Source organism: Bombina bombina, chromosome 4, assembly GCF_027579735.1.
Source record: "Bombina bombina isolate aBomBom1 chromosome 4, aBomBom1.pri, whole genome shotgun sequence".
In the NCBI taxonomy this organism is placed as follows: Eukaryota; Metazoa; Chordata; class Amphibia; order Anura; family Bombinatoridae; genus Bombina; species Bombina bombina.
This window is the reverse complement of record NC_069502.1, coordinates 606,604,602-606,619,961: the sequence shown is the minus strand read 5'-3', so window position 1 is coordinate 606,619,961 and position 15,360 is coordinate 606,604,602. Positions and strand designations below refer to the sequence as shown.

At 39.0% G+C, this 15,360-nt stretch overlaps 1 protein-coding gene across 1 annotated transcript in view; it reads right to left on the bottom strand.

The window, feature by feature from the left end:
- CRYBG1 (crystallin beta-gamma domain containing 1) overlaps nucleotides 1-15,360 on the bottom strand; it is a 708,242-nt gene that overhangs the window by 98,266 nt on the left and 594,616 nt on the right. Inside the window, exons 5-8 of the mRNA XM_053710591.1 lie at nucleotides 13,758-13,805; nucleotides 13,540-13,658; nucleotides 12,216-12,366; nucleotides 1,299-1,438 (exon numbers count right to left, since the gene is read on the bottom strand). Of these exons, the coding sequence (XP_053566566.1) occupies nucleotides 1,299-1,438; nucleotides 12,216-12,366; nucleotides 13,540-13,658; nucleotides 13,758-13,805 (458 nt within the window). The remainder of the gene's footprint in view (nucleotides 1-1,298; nucleotides 1,439-12,215; nucleotides 12,367-13,539; nucleotides 13,659-13,757; nucleotides 13,806-15,360) is intronic.

The following is a 15,360-nucleotide window of genomic DNA, read 5'->3' as shown; positions in this document are numbered from 1 at the left end:
GTAGGAACCAATCTGGGCTTTTGTCCACAGACAACAAGGCTATCCCCAGTTATAATGTTACTATAGAATGCATTGTTTTGCAGTTATTATCTGATAAATCCAATTAGGGATATATATGTAGCAGGGTTAGCTTTGAGAAGTCAGCAGAACATGGGTGAAATAAAGAATGTAACTATATAGTAAAATTGTTTGATTATGCATAACTAAACATTTTATATACAAATCTCAAGATGTTTACTGTCCCTTTAAATACTAAACTGCATAGGCTGCAAAGGACAAAATGTGACAACTATACAGATGAACAGTAATACAGTATAGAAAGGTGTCATAAAGATAATGAATTTGTTTAGTTATTACACACCAGAAACTACAAGACTTCCCTGCCTTCCGGTATCATAATGTTATATTTTCCATACTGTATAAAGTAAAACCGTAACAAAGCACTACAAGAACAAAGGAAGGTTTTTTTTTTTACTATAAACAGACAGCAATGTACCACACAGGAATGTTCTCATCTAAAGAAAGACAGTTTATATAATGCCATAGGGCCAGATGCAGTAAACTGTATGCAAAAGCACACCCCTAAAGACTCCATGTCAGTGCTATACATATACAGGTATACATGTGAGTGTGTAATACTGCAGTTCATTATGTGCTACACATACACACAGATTAATGACCAATACAGAGATAAATGCAGGTCAAATGTTAATAAAATGGGCAGAAACTGAGATTTTTTTAAAGGGACATTGTTCACTAGATTTTTCTTTGCATAAATGTTTTGTAGATGATCAATTTATATAGCCAATCTGGAAGTGTTTTTGTAACAATGTATAGTTTTGCTTATTTTTAATTAACATTGTGCTGATTTTCAGACTCCTAACCAAGCCCCAAGGTATTAGATCTAGACTGTACATATTTACTGCTTGCTCCTGTATGTGTAATGGGTCTTTTCATATGCAGGGGAGGGGGTGTCTGCTCTCAGTCCCTTTCAGTTGGGGTCCCAGCCTAATCTGATCTACAGTGCTAAATTGGGAGCTTCTAAGTAGTTTTTAAAAGTTTTTATACTGTATTTTTATATCAGTATCTGTGCATATTCGTCTTTATAGTAGTGTCTATTACATGCAGTTAAATAAAAATTGCTGTATACTGTCCCTGTAATACAAAATCGTACAGTTTGTATTTAAATATTTCTCATATAAATTATTTGTGACCTCTTGCAAGGTAAGTAAAATGTTTAAGACTGTAAAAATTATATATGCAAAAAATATACTTAAAAAATGAAATGATTTACTTACACTCCCCAGTGAACTTTTATAGAACAAGTCTTCTGAAGTCGTCCATAAACTTGCAATTCTTCTGTGTCATCAAAATATGATGTCATAATTCCTAAACCTTCTGGTTCGGTGAACAAATCAATCTGACATATCCTATAATCCTAAAAACATCACAGAAATCACACAAAATCAGGCAATATGTACGTTTAATAATGGCAGACTTCAAAATATTCTGTTTTTAGTCATGAAATATGAATGTTCATTGGAATGCAATAAATTCTTTAACCTGGAAAATTAAACAAGGGAGTTTTCCTCCAATACATTGTATGGTTTAAAATAGATTTCTGTTTGCAAAGAACTTCCAACAGAAGCAATCACTAGCTGTAAGGTTATACAGAGGATATTTGCCTTATGTATTAACAACGTTATGGACGATTAAGAGCAAGTTACAAAGAATACACTACCATGTTAAAAAAAAAAAGACATATTTTCGCGATAAGATGTTTGTCTATATCAGGGGTGTCCAAACATTTCAGATGAGGCCACAAACCTTTTGTTTTTTTTTAGTCTCTGAGGGCTAATGAACAAACATTAGAAATAATGCTATAAAAAATAAACAGCTTCTTGCTTGCACATATGTCCATATATACTTGGTAAAGTTACAACTTATGTACCTTTGTAACTATACAAATTCAGTCCGGAACACATACAGCATTTAAAGGGACATTAAACAGTAAAAATGCTAGACATTGTGATGTATTTAAAGCAAAGATTAGCATGAGAGGCACATGCAGATGTCTTTTTCAAAATTAAATTAGTTGTTTAAATATTGAAGAAATAGTTTTTTGTCTCCAAAAGGGACACTGCCATGTTTGCTAAAGCCAGTTACATACAGATATAAATTAGTTGCTAGAGTGAGCAAGGATTGACTGCACAGACTATGGCAGTATTCAGCTTGTGAGATCTTAAGGGACTGCATTACCAATTCTCGCTGGAATTAGAACGCCCACCAAGAGTTAAATTACAGGAAAAGGATGAAAAATAAATAAATACATTTTTTTGCTATATATAATTGAGATAGTCATATAAAACATTTAAAGTTTTTCATGTCATTTTATTGACCTGTCTGCTGTCTCTCCATCAGTGTAAATTTTTTAGAAGAGAAAAAGTTCTAAGATCAAATGTGTCACTGACTCATACACTATTCCCTTTGGGGAGGAGGAGGGTCAGATGACATAGGACAAGCCTGGTGCACTGCAGTCTGTCACAGGAAGGCATTATTACTGCCCAGTGCATAACTTGCAGCGTAGGAGTTGATGAGTTATATGAAATATGTTGGATTACTGAGTATTTGTTATTTTACACAGTTCATTTATTTTACAAGAGCTTCTCTTTCAGTCAAACAACCATTGGTACGAATGGTAATATTTATAAGGCATAGAAAAATGGTGGCACTATGCAAATCAGTTATTTAGTAGCAAACACAGATGTGATACATTTAGGCTAGATTAGGAGTGGTGTGCTAACTGTTGCGCGCAAGCGATAATGGATTTTTATCTGCTTTATATAAATATATTAAATATAAATATATTTATATATAGATATATAGGTATAGATATCTATTTTTACATTAACAAGATCACATACATATATAAATATATAGGTTTTGGTATATATAGATATTTATATAGAAATATGTATTTTAAAAAAAAAATGACATTATCCTGTATGAGAAGAACATTGGAATGTGAAGTATTCATAACTCCTGTTGGGTTAGCGTGCAACCGATAGGTGTTACATTTTTTTCTTCTAAGGGGAGAATACGTTAATGTGGTCACAATATTTGGTTAGTGTGTGTCAGGTTTTGCTGGCACAAACTTTTTGCTTTAAACTCGTAATACGCACGCTGCCTGATGTGTGCAAAAAACCTCCATCTAGCAAAGTTTACGCTCGAGCGGGAGCACTAAATTGTGTAATCTAACCCTTAATAGCTAAACACACATCTTAAAAAGGACATTAAACACCTCTTGCTTTTGTGTAAAATTACAGCAAAAGTAGGCGAACATTGCAAATATAGTTCACTATGTATAATTATACGGTATGTAGGGAATTACATTTTTTAATTTAATGTCCATTTAATCACTAATATAAGCTACGCTAAAAGATAACTATCTATGTTATCAAAAACAGAATTTATGTTTACCTGATAAATTTCTTTCTCCAACGGTGTGTCCGGTCCACGGCGTCATCCTTACTTGTGGGATATTCTCTTCCCCAACAGGAAATGGCAAAGAGCCCAGCAAAGCTGGTCACATGATCCCTCCTAGGCTCCGCCTACCCCAGTCATTCGACCGACGTTAAGGAGGAATATTTGCATAGGAGAAACCATATGGTACCGTGGTGACTGTAGTTAAAGAAAATAAAATATCAGACCTGATTAAAAAAACCAGGGCGGGCCGTGGACCGGACACACCGTTGGAGAAAGAAATTTATCAGGTAAACATAAATTCTGTTTTCTCCAACATAGGTGTGTCCGGTCCACGGCGTCATCCTTACTTGTGGGAACCAATACCAAAGCTTTAGGACACGGATGAAGGGAGGGAGCAAATCAGGTCACCTAAATGGAAGGCACCACGGCTTGCAAAACCTTTCTCCCAAAAATAGCCTCAGAAGAAGCAAAAGTATCAAACTTGTAAAATTTGGTAAAAGTGTGCAGTGAAGACCAAGTCGCTGCCCTACATATCTGATCAACAGAAGCCTCGTTCTTGAAGGCCCATGTGGAAGCCACAGCCCTAGTGGAATGAGCTGTGATTCTTTCGGGAGGCTGCCGTCCGGCAGTCTCGTAAGCCAATCTGATGATGCTTTTAATCCAAAAAGAGAGAGAGGTAGAAGTTGCTTTTTGACCTCTCCTTTTACCTGAATAAACAACAAACAAGGAAGATGTTTGTCTAAAATCCTTTGTAGCATCTAAATAGAATTTTAGAGCGCGAACAACATCCAAATTGTGCAACAAACGTTCCTTCTTTGAAACTGGTTTTGGACACAGAGAAGGTACGATAATCTCCTGGTTAATGTTTTTGTTAGAAACAACTTTTGGAAGAAAACCAGGTTTAGTACGTAAAACCACCTTATCTGCATGGAACACCAGATAAGGAGGAGAACACTGCAGAGCAGATAATTCTGAGACTCTTCTAGCAGAAGAAATCGCAACTAAAAACAAAACTTTCCAAGATAATAACTTAATATCAACGGAATGTAAGGGTTCAAACGGAACCCCCTGAAGAACTGAAAGAACTAAATTGAGACTCCAAGGAGGAGTCAAAGGTTTGTAAACAGGCTTGATTCTAACCAGAGCCTGAACAAAGGCTTGAACATCTGGCACAGCTGCCAGCTTTTTGTGAAGTAATACCGACAAGGCAGAAATCTGTCCCTTCAGGGAACTTGCCGATAATCCTTTTTCCAATCCTTCTTGAAGGAAGGATAGAATCCTAGGAATCTTAACCTTGTCCCAAGGGAATCCTTTAGATTCACACCAACAGATATATTTTTTCCAAATATTGTGGTAAATCTTTCTAGTCACAGGCTTTCTGGCCTGAACAAGAGTATCGATCACAGAATCTGAGAACCCTCGCTTCGATAAAATCAAGCGTTCAATCTCCACGCAGTCAGCTGGAGTGAAACCAGATTCGGATGTTCGAACGGACCCTGAACAAGAAGGTCTCGTCTCAAAGGTAGCTTCCAAGGTGGAGCCGATGACATATTCACCAGATCTGCATACCAAGTCCTGCGTGGCCACGCAGGAGCTATCAAAATCACCGACGCCCTCTCCTGCTTGATCCTGGCTATCAGCCTGGGGATGAGAGGAAATGGCGGGAACACATAAGCTAGTTTGAAGGTCCAAGGTGCTACTAGTGCATCCACTAGAGCCGCCTTCGGATCCCTGGATCTGGCCCCGTAGCAAGGAACTTTGAAGTTCTGACGAGAGGCCATCAGATCCATGTCTGGAATGCCCCACAGGTGAGTGACTTGGGCAAAGATTTCCGGATGGAGTTCCCACTCCCCCGGATGCAATGTCTGACGACTCAGAAAATCCGCTTCCCAATTTTCCACTCCTGGGATGTGGATAGCAGACAGGTGGCAGGAGTGAGACTCCGCCCAAAGAATAATTTTGGTTACTTCTTCCATCGCTAGGGAACTCCTTGTTCCCCCCTGATGGTTGATGTACGCAACAGTCGTCATGTTGTCTGATTGAAACCGAATGAACCTGGTCCTCGCAAGCTGGGGCCAGGCCTGGAGCGCATTGAATATCGCTCTCAGTTCCAGAATATTTATCGGTAGAAGAGATTCTTCCCGAGACCAAAGACCCTGAGCTTTCAGGGATCCCCAGACCGCGCCCCAGCCTATCAGACTGGCGTCGGTCGTGACAATGACCCACTCTGGTCTGTGGAACATCATCCCTTGAGACAGATTGTCCAGGGACAGCCACCAACGGAGTGAGTCTCTGGTCCTCTGATTTACTTGTATCTTCGGAGACAAGTCTGTATAGTCCCCATTCCACTGACTGAGCATGCACAGTTGTAATGGTCTTAGATGAATGCGCGCAAAAGGAACTATGTCCATCGCCGCCACCATCAACCCGATCACTTCCATGCACTGAGCTATGGAAGGAAGAGGAACGGAATGAAGTATCCGACAAGAGTCCAGAAGCTTTGTTTTTCTGGCCTCTGTTAGAAAGATCCTCATTTCTAAGGAGTCTATAATTGTTCCCAAGAAGGGAACCCTTGTTGACGGGGATAGAGAACTCTTTTCCACGTTCACTTTCCAGCCGTGAGATCTGAGAAAGGCCAGGACAATGTCCGTGTGAGCCTTTGCTTGAGGAAGGGACGACGCTTGAATCAGAATGTCGTCCAGGTAAGGTACTACTGCAATGCCCCTTGGTCTTAGCACCGCTAGAAGGGACCCTAGTACCTTTGTGAAAATCCTTGGAGCAGTGGCTAATCCGAAAGGAAGCGCCACGAACTGGTAATGTTTGTCCAGGAATGCAAACCTTAGGAACCGATGATGTTCCTTGTGGATAGGAATATGTAGATACGCATCCTTTAAATCCACCGTGGTCATGAATTGACCTTCCTGGATGGAAGGAAGGATAGTTCGAATGGTTTCCATCTTGAACGATGGGACCTTGAGAAATTTGTTTAAGATCTTGAGATCTAGGATTGGTCTGAACGTTCCCTCTTTTTTGGGAACTATGAACAGATTGGAGTAGAACCCCATCCCTTGTTCTCTTAATGGAACAGGATGAATCACTCCCATTTTTAACAGGTCTTCTACACAATGTAAGAACGCCTGTCTTTTTATGTGGTCTGAAGACAACTGCGACCTGTGGAACCTCCCCCTTGGGGGAAGTCCCTTGAATTCCAGAAGATAACCCTGGGAGACTATTTCTAGCGCCCAAGGATCCAGAACATCTCTTGCCCAAGCCTGAGCGAAGAGAGAGAGTCTGCCCCCCACCAGATCCGGTCCCGGATCGGGGGCCAATATTTCATGCTGTCTTGGTAGCAGTGGCAGGTTTCTTGGCCTGCTTTCCCTTGTTCCAGCCTTGCATTGGTCTCCAAGCTGGCTTGGCCTGAGAAGAATTACCCTCTTGCTTAGAGGACGTAGCACCTTGGGCTGGTCCGTTTTTACGAAAGGGACGAAAATTAGGTCTATTTTTTGCCTTGAAAGGCCGATCCTGAGGAAGGGCGTGGCCCTTACCCCCAGTGATATCAGAGATAATCTCTTTCAAGTCAGGACCAAACAACGTTTTCCCCTTGAAAGGAATGTTTAGTAGCTTGTTCTTGGAAGACGCATCAGCCGACCAAGATTTCAACCAAAGCGCTCTGCGCGCCACAATAGCAAACCCAGAGTTCTTAGCCGCTAACTTAGCCAATTGCAAAGAGGCGTCTAGAGTGAAAGAATTAGCCAATTTGAGAGCATTGATTCTGTCCATAATCTCCTCATAAGGAGGAGAGTCACTATCGAGCACCTTAAGCAGTTCATCAAACCAGAAATATGCGGCAGTAGTGACAGGGACAATGCATGAAATGGGTTGTAGAAGGTAACCCTGCTGAACAAACATCTTTTTAAGCAAACCTTCTAATTTTTTATCCATAGGATCTTTGAAAGCACAACTATCCTCTATGGGAATAGTGGTGCGTTTGTTTAAAGTAGAAACCGCTCCCTCGACCTTGGGGACTGACTGCCATAAGTCCTTTCTAGGGTCGACCATAGGAAACAATTTTTTAAATATGGGGGGAGGGACGAAAGGAATACCGGGCCTTTCCCATTCTTTATTAACAATGTCCGCCACCCGCTTGGGTATAGGAAAAGCTTCTGGGAGCCCCGGCACCTCTAAGAACTTGTCCATTTTACATAGTTTCTCTGGGATGACTAAATTTTCACAATCATCCAGAGTGGATAATACCTCCTTAAGCAAAATGCGGAGATGTTCCAATTTAAATTTAAATGTAATCACATCAGATTCAGCCTGCTGAGAAATGTTCCCTAAATCAGTAATTTCTCCCTCAGACAAAACCTCCCTGGCCCCCTCAGATTGGGTTAGGGGCCCTTCAGAGATATTAATATCAGCGTCGTCATGCTCTTCAGTAACTAAAACAGAGCAGCCACGCTTACGCTGACAAGGGTTCATTTTGGCTAAAATGTTTTTGACAGAATTATCCATTACAGCCGTTAATTGTTGCATAGTAAGGAGTATTGGCGCGCTAGATGTACTAGGGGCCTCCTGAGTGGGCAAGACTCGTGTAGACGAAGGAGGGAATGATGCAGTACCATGCTTACTCCCCTCACTTGAGGAATCATCTTGGGCATCATTGTCATTATCACATAAATCACATTTATTTAAATGAATAGGAATTCTGGCTTCCCCACATTCAGAACACAGTCTATCTGGTAGCTCAGACATGTTAAACAGGCATAAACTTGATCAGAAAGTACAAAAAACGTTTTAAAATAAAACCGTTACTGTCACTTTAAATTTTAAACTGAACACACTTTATTACTGCAATTGCGAAAAAACATGAAGGAATTGTTCAAAATTCACCAAATTTTCACCACAGCGTCTTAAAGCTTTGAAAATATTGCACACCAATTTTGGAAGCTTTAACCCTTAAAATAACGGAACCGGAGCCGTTTTAAGCTTTAACCCCTTTACAGTCCCTGGTATCTGCTTTGCTGAGACCCAACCAAACCCAAAGGGGAATACGATACCAAATGACGCCTTCAGAAGTCCTTTATAAGTATCAGAGCTCCTCTCACATGCGACTGCATGCCATGCCTCTCAAAAACAAGTGCGCAACACCGGCGCGAAAATGAGACTCTGCCTATGCTTTGGGAAAGCCCCTAAAGAATAAGGTGTCTAAAACAGTGCCTGCCGATATTATTATATCAAAATACCCAGATAAAATGATTCCTCAAGGCTAAATATGTGTTAATAATCAATCGATTTAGCCCAGAAAAAGTCTACAGTTTAAATAAGCCCTTGTGAAGCCCTTATTTACAATCGTAATAAACATGGCTTACCGGATCCCATAGGGAAAATGACAGCTTCCAGCATTACATCGTCTTGTTAGAATGTGTCATACCTCAAGCAGTAAGAGACTGCACTCTGTTCCCCCAACTGAGGTTAATTGCTCTCAACAGTCCTGTGTGGAACAGCCATGGATTTTAGTTACGGTTGCTAAAATCATTTTCCTCATACAAACAGAATTCTTCATCTCTTTTCTGTTTCTGAGTAAATAGTACGTACCAGCACTATTTGAAAATAACAAACTCTTGATTGAATAATGAAAAACTACAGTTAAACACTAAAAAACTCTAAGCCATCTCCGTGGAGATGTTGCCTGTACAACGGCAAAGAGAATGACTGGGGTAGGCGGAGCCTAGGAGGGATCATGTGACCAGCTTTGCTGGGCTCTTTGCCATTTCCTGTTGGGGAAGAGAATATCCCACAAGTAAGGATGACGCCGTGGACCGGACACACCTATGTTGGAGAAAGATTTATTCCTCTTGAATATGTGACCGCACAGAAATAAGAATTGTACCATCCATTTTACTGAATGACAATAAATGTTTTGTACATGGAAAGTAAAACTAGCTTATTATGAATAAAGTCAGTATAATTTCTGAACAGCATAAATCATTGCATCCCATACACACTAAAGAATCGTTAATTTTTAATGAAAATGTCAACACAAATTTCTTTGAGCACTTGGTCACAGTCCTAAGTGTAAATATGTAAGTGATTCTATAAACGTCATTGATCACAGTGTCTGTAAAACTGCTAGTCTAGGATGACATTAGATAGCGTTTCCATGTGATAACAATAGTATGGTAAATACTACACATAATAAATCTAAGTGAAGCCAGTATTACATGGTGCACAGAGATAGATTTTGTATAGTGCAGCTAAACTGCAAGACTGAAATGTTCTGAGTGCCAATATCCAGCTCCCAGAACAAGTCAGAACAACTTGAAGCAATAGCTGATATGTGGGAAGAAAACAAAACATTCCTGCTGCACCCCACCCCGGCATAGGATGTGACTAGGTGTGAAAATGACATTCATTTTGTAGGTTTCAAAACCTACAGTTTTCAGTCCTTTTTTTTTTTTTAGTAGAGCCATTTACATATCTGTGGTGCCAGTCTCAGAGAATACACACTGTTATATGCATGCAGCTATCGATTGCAAACCAAAAATATATAATAGATGAAGGTTTGGGAAATAAAAAATGGCTTCTTTTTCCTTTTTTTTTAATGAGGATTATAACAGTTCTGGCACAGTATACAGCATTATTATACGTTTCTCTATAATGTCTCTTTAGGCTGGTGACAGCAGAATAGCATAATATATATATATATATATATATATATATATATATATATATATATATGTATATACATACAGTTGTGCGCATACCCTGGCAGAATTTATGATTTCTTTTTTTTTTTACCATTTTTCAGAGAATATGAATGATAACACAAAAACTTTTCTTTCACTCATGGTTAGTGTTTGGCTTAAACCATTTATCAATCAACTGGGTTTACTCTTTTTAAATCATAATGACAACACAAACTACCCAAATGACCGTGATCAACAAGTTTAAATACCCTGGTGATTTTGGCCTGATAACATGCACACACGTTGACATAAAGGGGTTTGAATGGCTATTAAAGCTAACCATCCTCATCTGTGATCTGTTTTCTTGTAATTAGTGTGTGTGTATAAAAGGCCAACGAGTTTCTGGACTCCTGACAGACCCTTGAATCTTTCATCCAGTGCTGCACTGACGATTCTGGATTCTGAGTCATGGGGAAAGCAAAATAATTGTCAAAGGATCTGCGGGATAAGGTAGTTGAACTGTATAAAACTGGAAAGGGATATAAAAAGATATCCAAGGAATTGAGAATGCAAATCAGCAGTGTTCAAACTCTAACCAAGAAGTAGAAAATGAGGGGTTCTGTTGAAACCAAACCACGGTCAGGTAGACCAACTAAAATTTTAGCCACAACTGCCAGGAAAATTGTTCGGGGTGCAAAGACAAACCTACAAATAACTTCAGGTGAAATACAGGACTCTCTGAAAACATGTGGTGTGGCTGTTTCAAAATGCACAGTAAGGAGGCACTTGATGAAAGATGGGCTGCATGGTCGAGTCGCCAGAAGAAAGCCATTACTACGCAAATGCCACAAAGTATCCCGCTTACAATACGCCAAACAGCACAGAGACAAGCCTCAAACCTTCTCGCACAAAGTCATTTGAAGTGATGAGACCAAAATTGAGCTTTTTGGCCACAACCATAAACGCTACATTTGGAGAGGAGTCAACAAGGCCTATGATGAAAGGTACACCATTCCTACTGTGAAACACGGAGGTGGATAGCTGATGTTTTGGGCATGTGTGAGCTACAAAGGCACAGAAAATTTTGTCAGAATTGATGGCAAGATGAATGCAGTATGTTATCAAACAGAACCCCTCATTTTCCACTTCTTGATTAGAGTTTGAACACTGCTGATTTGCATTCTCAATTCCTTGGATATCTTTTTATATCCCTTTCCCGTTTTATACAGTTTAACTACCTTTTCCCGCAGATCCTTTGACAATTCTTTTGCTTTCCCCATGACTCAGAATCCAGAAATGTCAGTGCAGCACTGGATGAAAGATGCAAGGGTCTGTCAGGAGTCCAGAAACTCATTGACCTTTTATATACACACACTAATTACAAGCAAATTGATCACAGGTGAGGATGGTTACCTTTAATAGCCATTCAAACCCCTTTGTGTCAACGTGTGTGCATGTTATCAGGCCAAAATCACCAGGGTATGTAAGCTTTTGATCAGGGTCATTTGGGTAGTTTCTGTTGTCATTAGGATTTAAAAAGAGTAAACACATTTGATTGATAATAAATGGCTTCAGCCAAACACTAACCATGAGTGAAAGAAAAGTTTTTGTGTTATCATTCATATTCTCTGAAAAATGGCCAAGAAATCATAAATTCTGCCAGGGTATGTAAACTTATGAGCACAACTATATATATATATATATATATATATATATATATATATATATATATATATATATATATATATCATAATAAAAAGAACAACCTTCAAATGAGAAGTAGATTTTTTTTTTTTTTTAAGTTAGTTTAATTTTCCTTTCCTTGGAGCACGTGACAGCCATCAGCCAATCACAAAATGAATATAGGTATATTATGTGAATTCTTGGACTTACTCAGTAGGAGCTGGTGTTTTAATATGTGTGCATAAAAGATTGTGAACAATTTGATAATGGAAGTGAATTGGAAAGTGGTATAAAATTGTGTGCGCTATCCTGAAAGTTTAATTTTAACTTTAGTGTTCCTTTAAATTCACATAGCCTTACCTTCACAACGTGACTAAGAGACCCAATTACAGTTGGCGAGGGAGAGTTTTCATCCTCAGAATCTTCTCCCCAAATGTTAGTGAGCTCCAAATCACCCTCCTCCAAAGCGATAGATCTGCCCTCAAAATGAGGGTGTTCGTAAAGTATCCAACTACACAATGCGAGTATGAGAAGTACAGTCAATGAATTTAAACAAAGTTCTGCAACAACATATATTGATTTCAAATTCCAAAATAAATACACAATTTATCACAGTGAGAAAGACAATAAACAATCTTATAAACCATATCTACTCCCTGAATACACCTCAGAAATATATAGTCTCATCAGAACTTTATATGTCTACAATTCTATGGGTATTCTGAATTATCAGGGATATGTGTATGGAAGCTAAAAATCCAAATTCTTACTTTTATAATTCAAATGGAGCAAACATTTTTAAAACAGCTTTCTAATTAATCTATATTATCAAATTTGCTTTATTATCTTGGTATCCTTTGTTGAAGGAACAGCAATGCACTACTGGGAGCTAGCTGAACACATATGATGAGCCAATGACAAGAGGCATGACATGTGTAGCAACCAATCAGCAACAAATTCCCAGTAACAAAAGATACCAAGAGCATATAGCAAATTCGATAATAGAAGTAAATCAGAAAGTTGTTTAAAATTGAAGGCTTTTTCTGAATCATGACTTTACTGTCATGCTCCAGAGCAGCAATGCACTGCTGGAACCTAGCTGAACAAATCTGGTAAGCCAATTGCAGGAGGTATATGTGTGACCACCAATCACCAGCTAGATTCCAGTAGTGCATTGCTGACCCTGAGCTTACCAGGTAGGTTTTTTAAGTAAAGGATACTAAGAGTACAAAATAAATTTAATAACAGTATGTAATAAAATTACATAATTATCTAATTCATGAAAGTTTAATTTTGATTGACTGCCTTGCTTTACACGACTCTTGCCTAGAATTCAAACTTTCAAGCTCTCCTTAAAAACTCTACTGTTCATGGATAAATATAATATACACTAACATTTTCCTATCTTAGTTCCTCTCTTCCTTTAGTTATCCCCTTTCATGAGACCCGATTTACAGCAGTGAATCTCCTGGCAGGGCCCTCTATCCTTTTGTCTCTCATAATTGTCACCTTGCATAATAGAACCATGTCTTTAGCGCTGCGGAACCTGTTGGTGCTCTACAAATAACTGATAATAAAACATGTGGGCATAGTGGGCATAACTATTACTGTGCACAGTGACCCTGAGACAGAATGTATAACTGATTAATTGAAGGAAGAGAGAGTTAAACATCTGGCTTCTTACCATCCTCGCACAGTTTTGATACAAATGTTGGGTGACAGCTCCCAGGAACTGCAGTCCACAACATCAGTAAAGACTTCAATGACTGTCCCTTCACAGTTGGCTTCAGAGAAGATCACCAGCTGCAAGAAAGTCACATCAAGTTTGTGTTTCAATATGCATCAAATAACTCCATAACTTATGTGATGTGAGCTCGTATCATGTATTATTATTATTATTACCTTTCCTGGTCTAGGGTTGATTTTCTCTTTTCCATTTAAAGGAAATGCCTAAAATACAACAACAACAATTTTTTCTTAATGTAAAAGCATACAAAATAAACAAAAACTGTGTAAAGTGTGAAACAGGCCCATGTGAAAACTAAAATCAGATTATTATCATTAATTTGCATAGTGCTGCCAACTTGTAAAGAATTAAAGTTTCTATTTCACGTTCTAGAACTGTACAGTATTGTGGATATGGGTATGCAGAGATTTAAAGGGACATGAAGCCCGAAAATGTTCTTTTATGATCAGATAAAGAATTTGAAACATTCCCAATTTACTTCTATTTCTTTAATTTGCTACATTCTCTTGGCCAATCACACAAGGCATCTATGTGCAGCCACCAATCAGCAGCTACTGATCCTATTTATATATGCTTTTCAACAAAGGATATCTATAGAATTAAGCAAATTAGATAATAGAAGTAAATTGGAAAATTGTTTAAAGATTGCATTCTCTATCTGAATCATGAAAGAAAAAAACAGAATTTATGTTTACCTGATAAATTTCTTTCTCCAACGGTGTGTCCGGTCCACGGCGTCATCCTTACTTGTGGGATATTCTCTTCCCCAACAGGAAATGGCAAAGAGCCCAGCAAAGCTGGTCACATGATCCCTCCTAGGCTCCGCCTACCCCAGTCATTCGACCGACGTTAAGGAGGAATATTTGCATAGGAGAAACCATATGGTACCGTGGTGACTGTAGTTAAAGAAAATAAAATATCAGACCTGATTAAAAAAAAAACCAGGGCGGGCCGTGGACCGGACACACCGTTGGAGAAAGAAATTTATCAGGTAAACATAAATTCTGTTTTCTCCAACATAGGTGTGTCCGGTCCACGGCGTCATCCTTACTTGTGGGAACCAATACCAAAGCTTTAGGACACGGATGAAGGGAGGGAGCAAATCAGGTCACCTAAATGGAAGGCACCACGGCTTGCAAAACCTTTCTCCCAAAAATAGCCTCAGAAGAAGCAAAAGTATCAAACTTGTAAAATTTGGTAAAAGTGTGCAGTGAAGACCAAGTCGCTGCCCTACATATCTGATCAACAGAAGCCTCGTTCTTGAAGGCCCATGTGGAAGCCACAGCCCTAGTGGAATGAGCTGTGATTCTTTCGGGAGGCTGCCGTCCGGCAGTCTCGTAAGCCAATCTGATGATGCTTTTAATCCAAAAAGAGAGAGAGGTAGAAGTTGCTTTTTGACCTCTCCTTTTACCTGAATAAACAACAAACAAGGAAGATGTTTGTCTAAAATCCTTTGTAGCATCTAAATAGAATTTTAGAGCGCGAACAACATCCAAATTGTGCAACAAACGTTCCTTCTTTGAAACTGGTTTTGGACACAGAGAAGGTACGATAATCTCCTGGTTAATGTTTTTGTTAGAAACAACTTTTGGAAGAAAACCAGGTTTAGTACGTAAAACCACCTTATCTGCATGGAACACCAGATAAGGAGGAGAACACTGCAGAGCAGATAATTCTGAGACTCTTCTAGCAGAAGAAATCGCAACTAAAAACAAAACTTTCCAAGATAATAACTTAATATCAACGGAATGTAAGGGT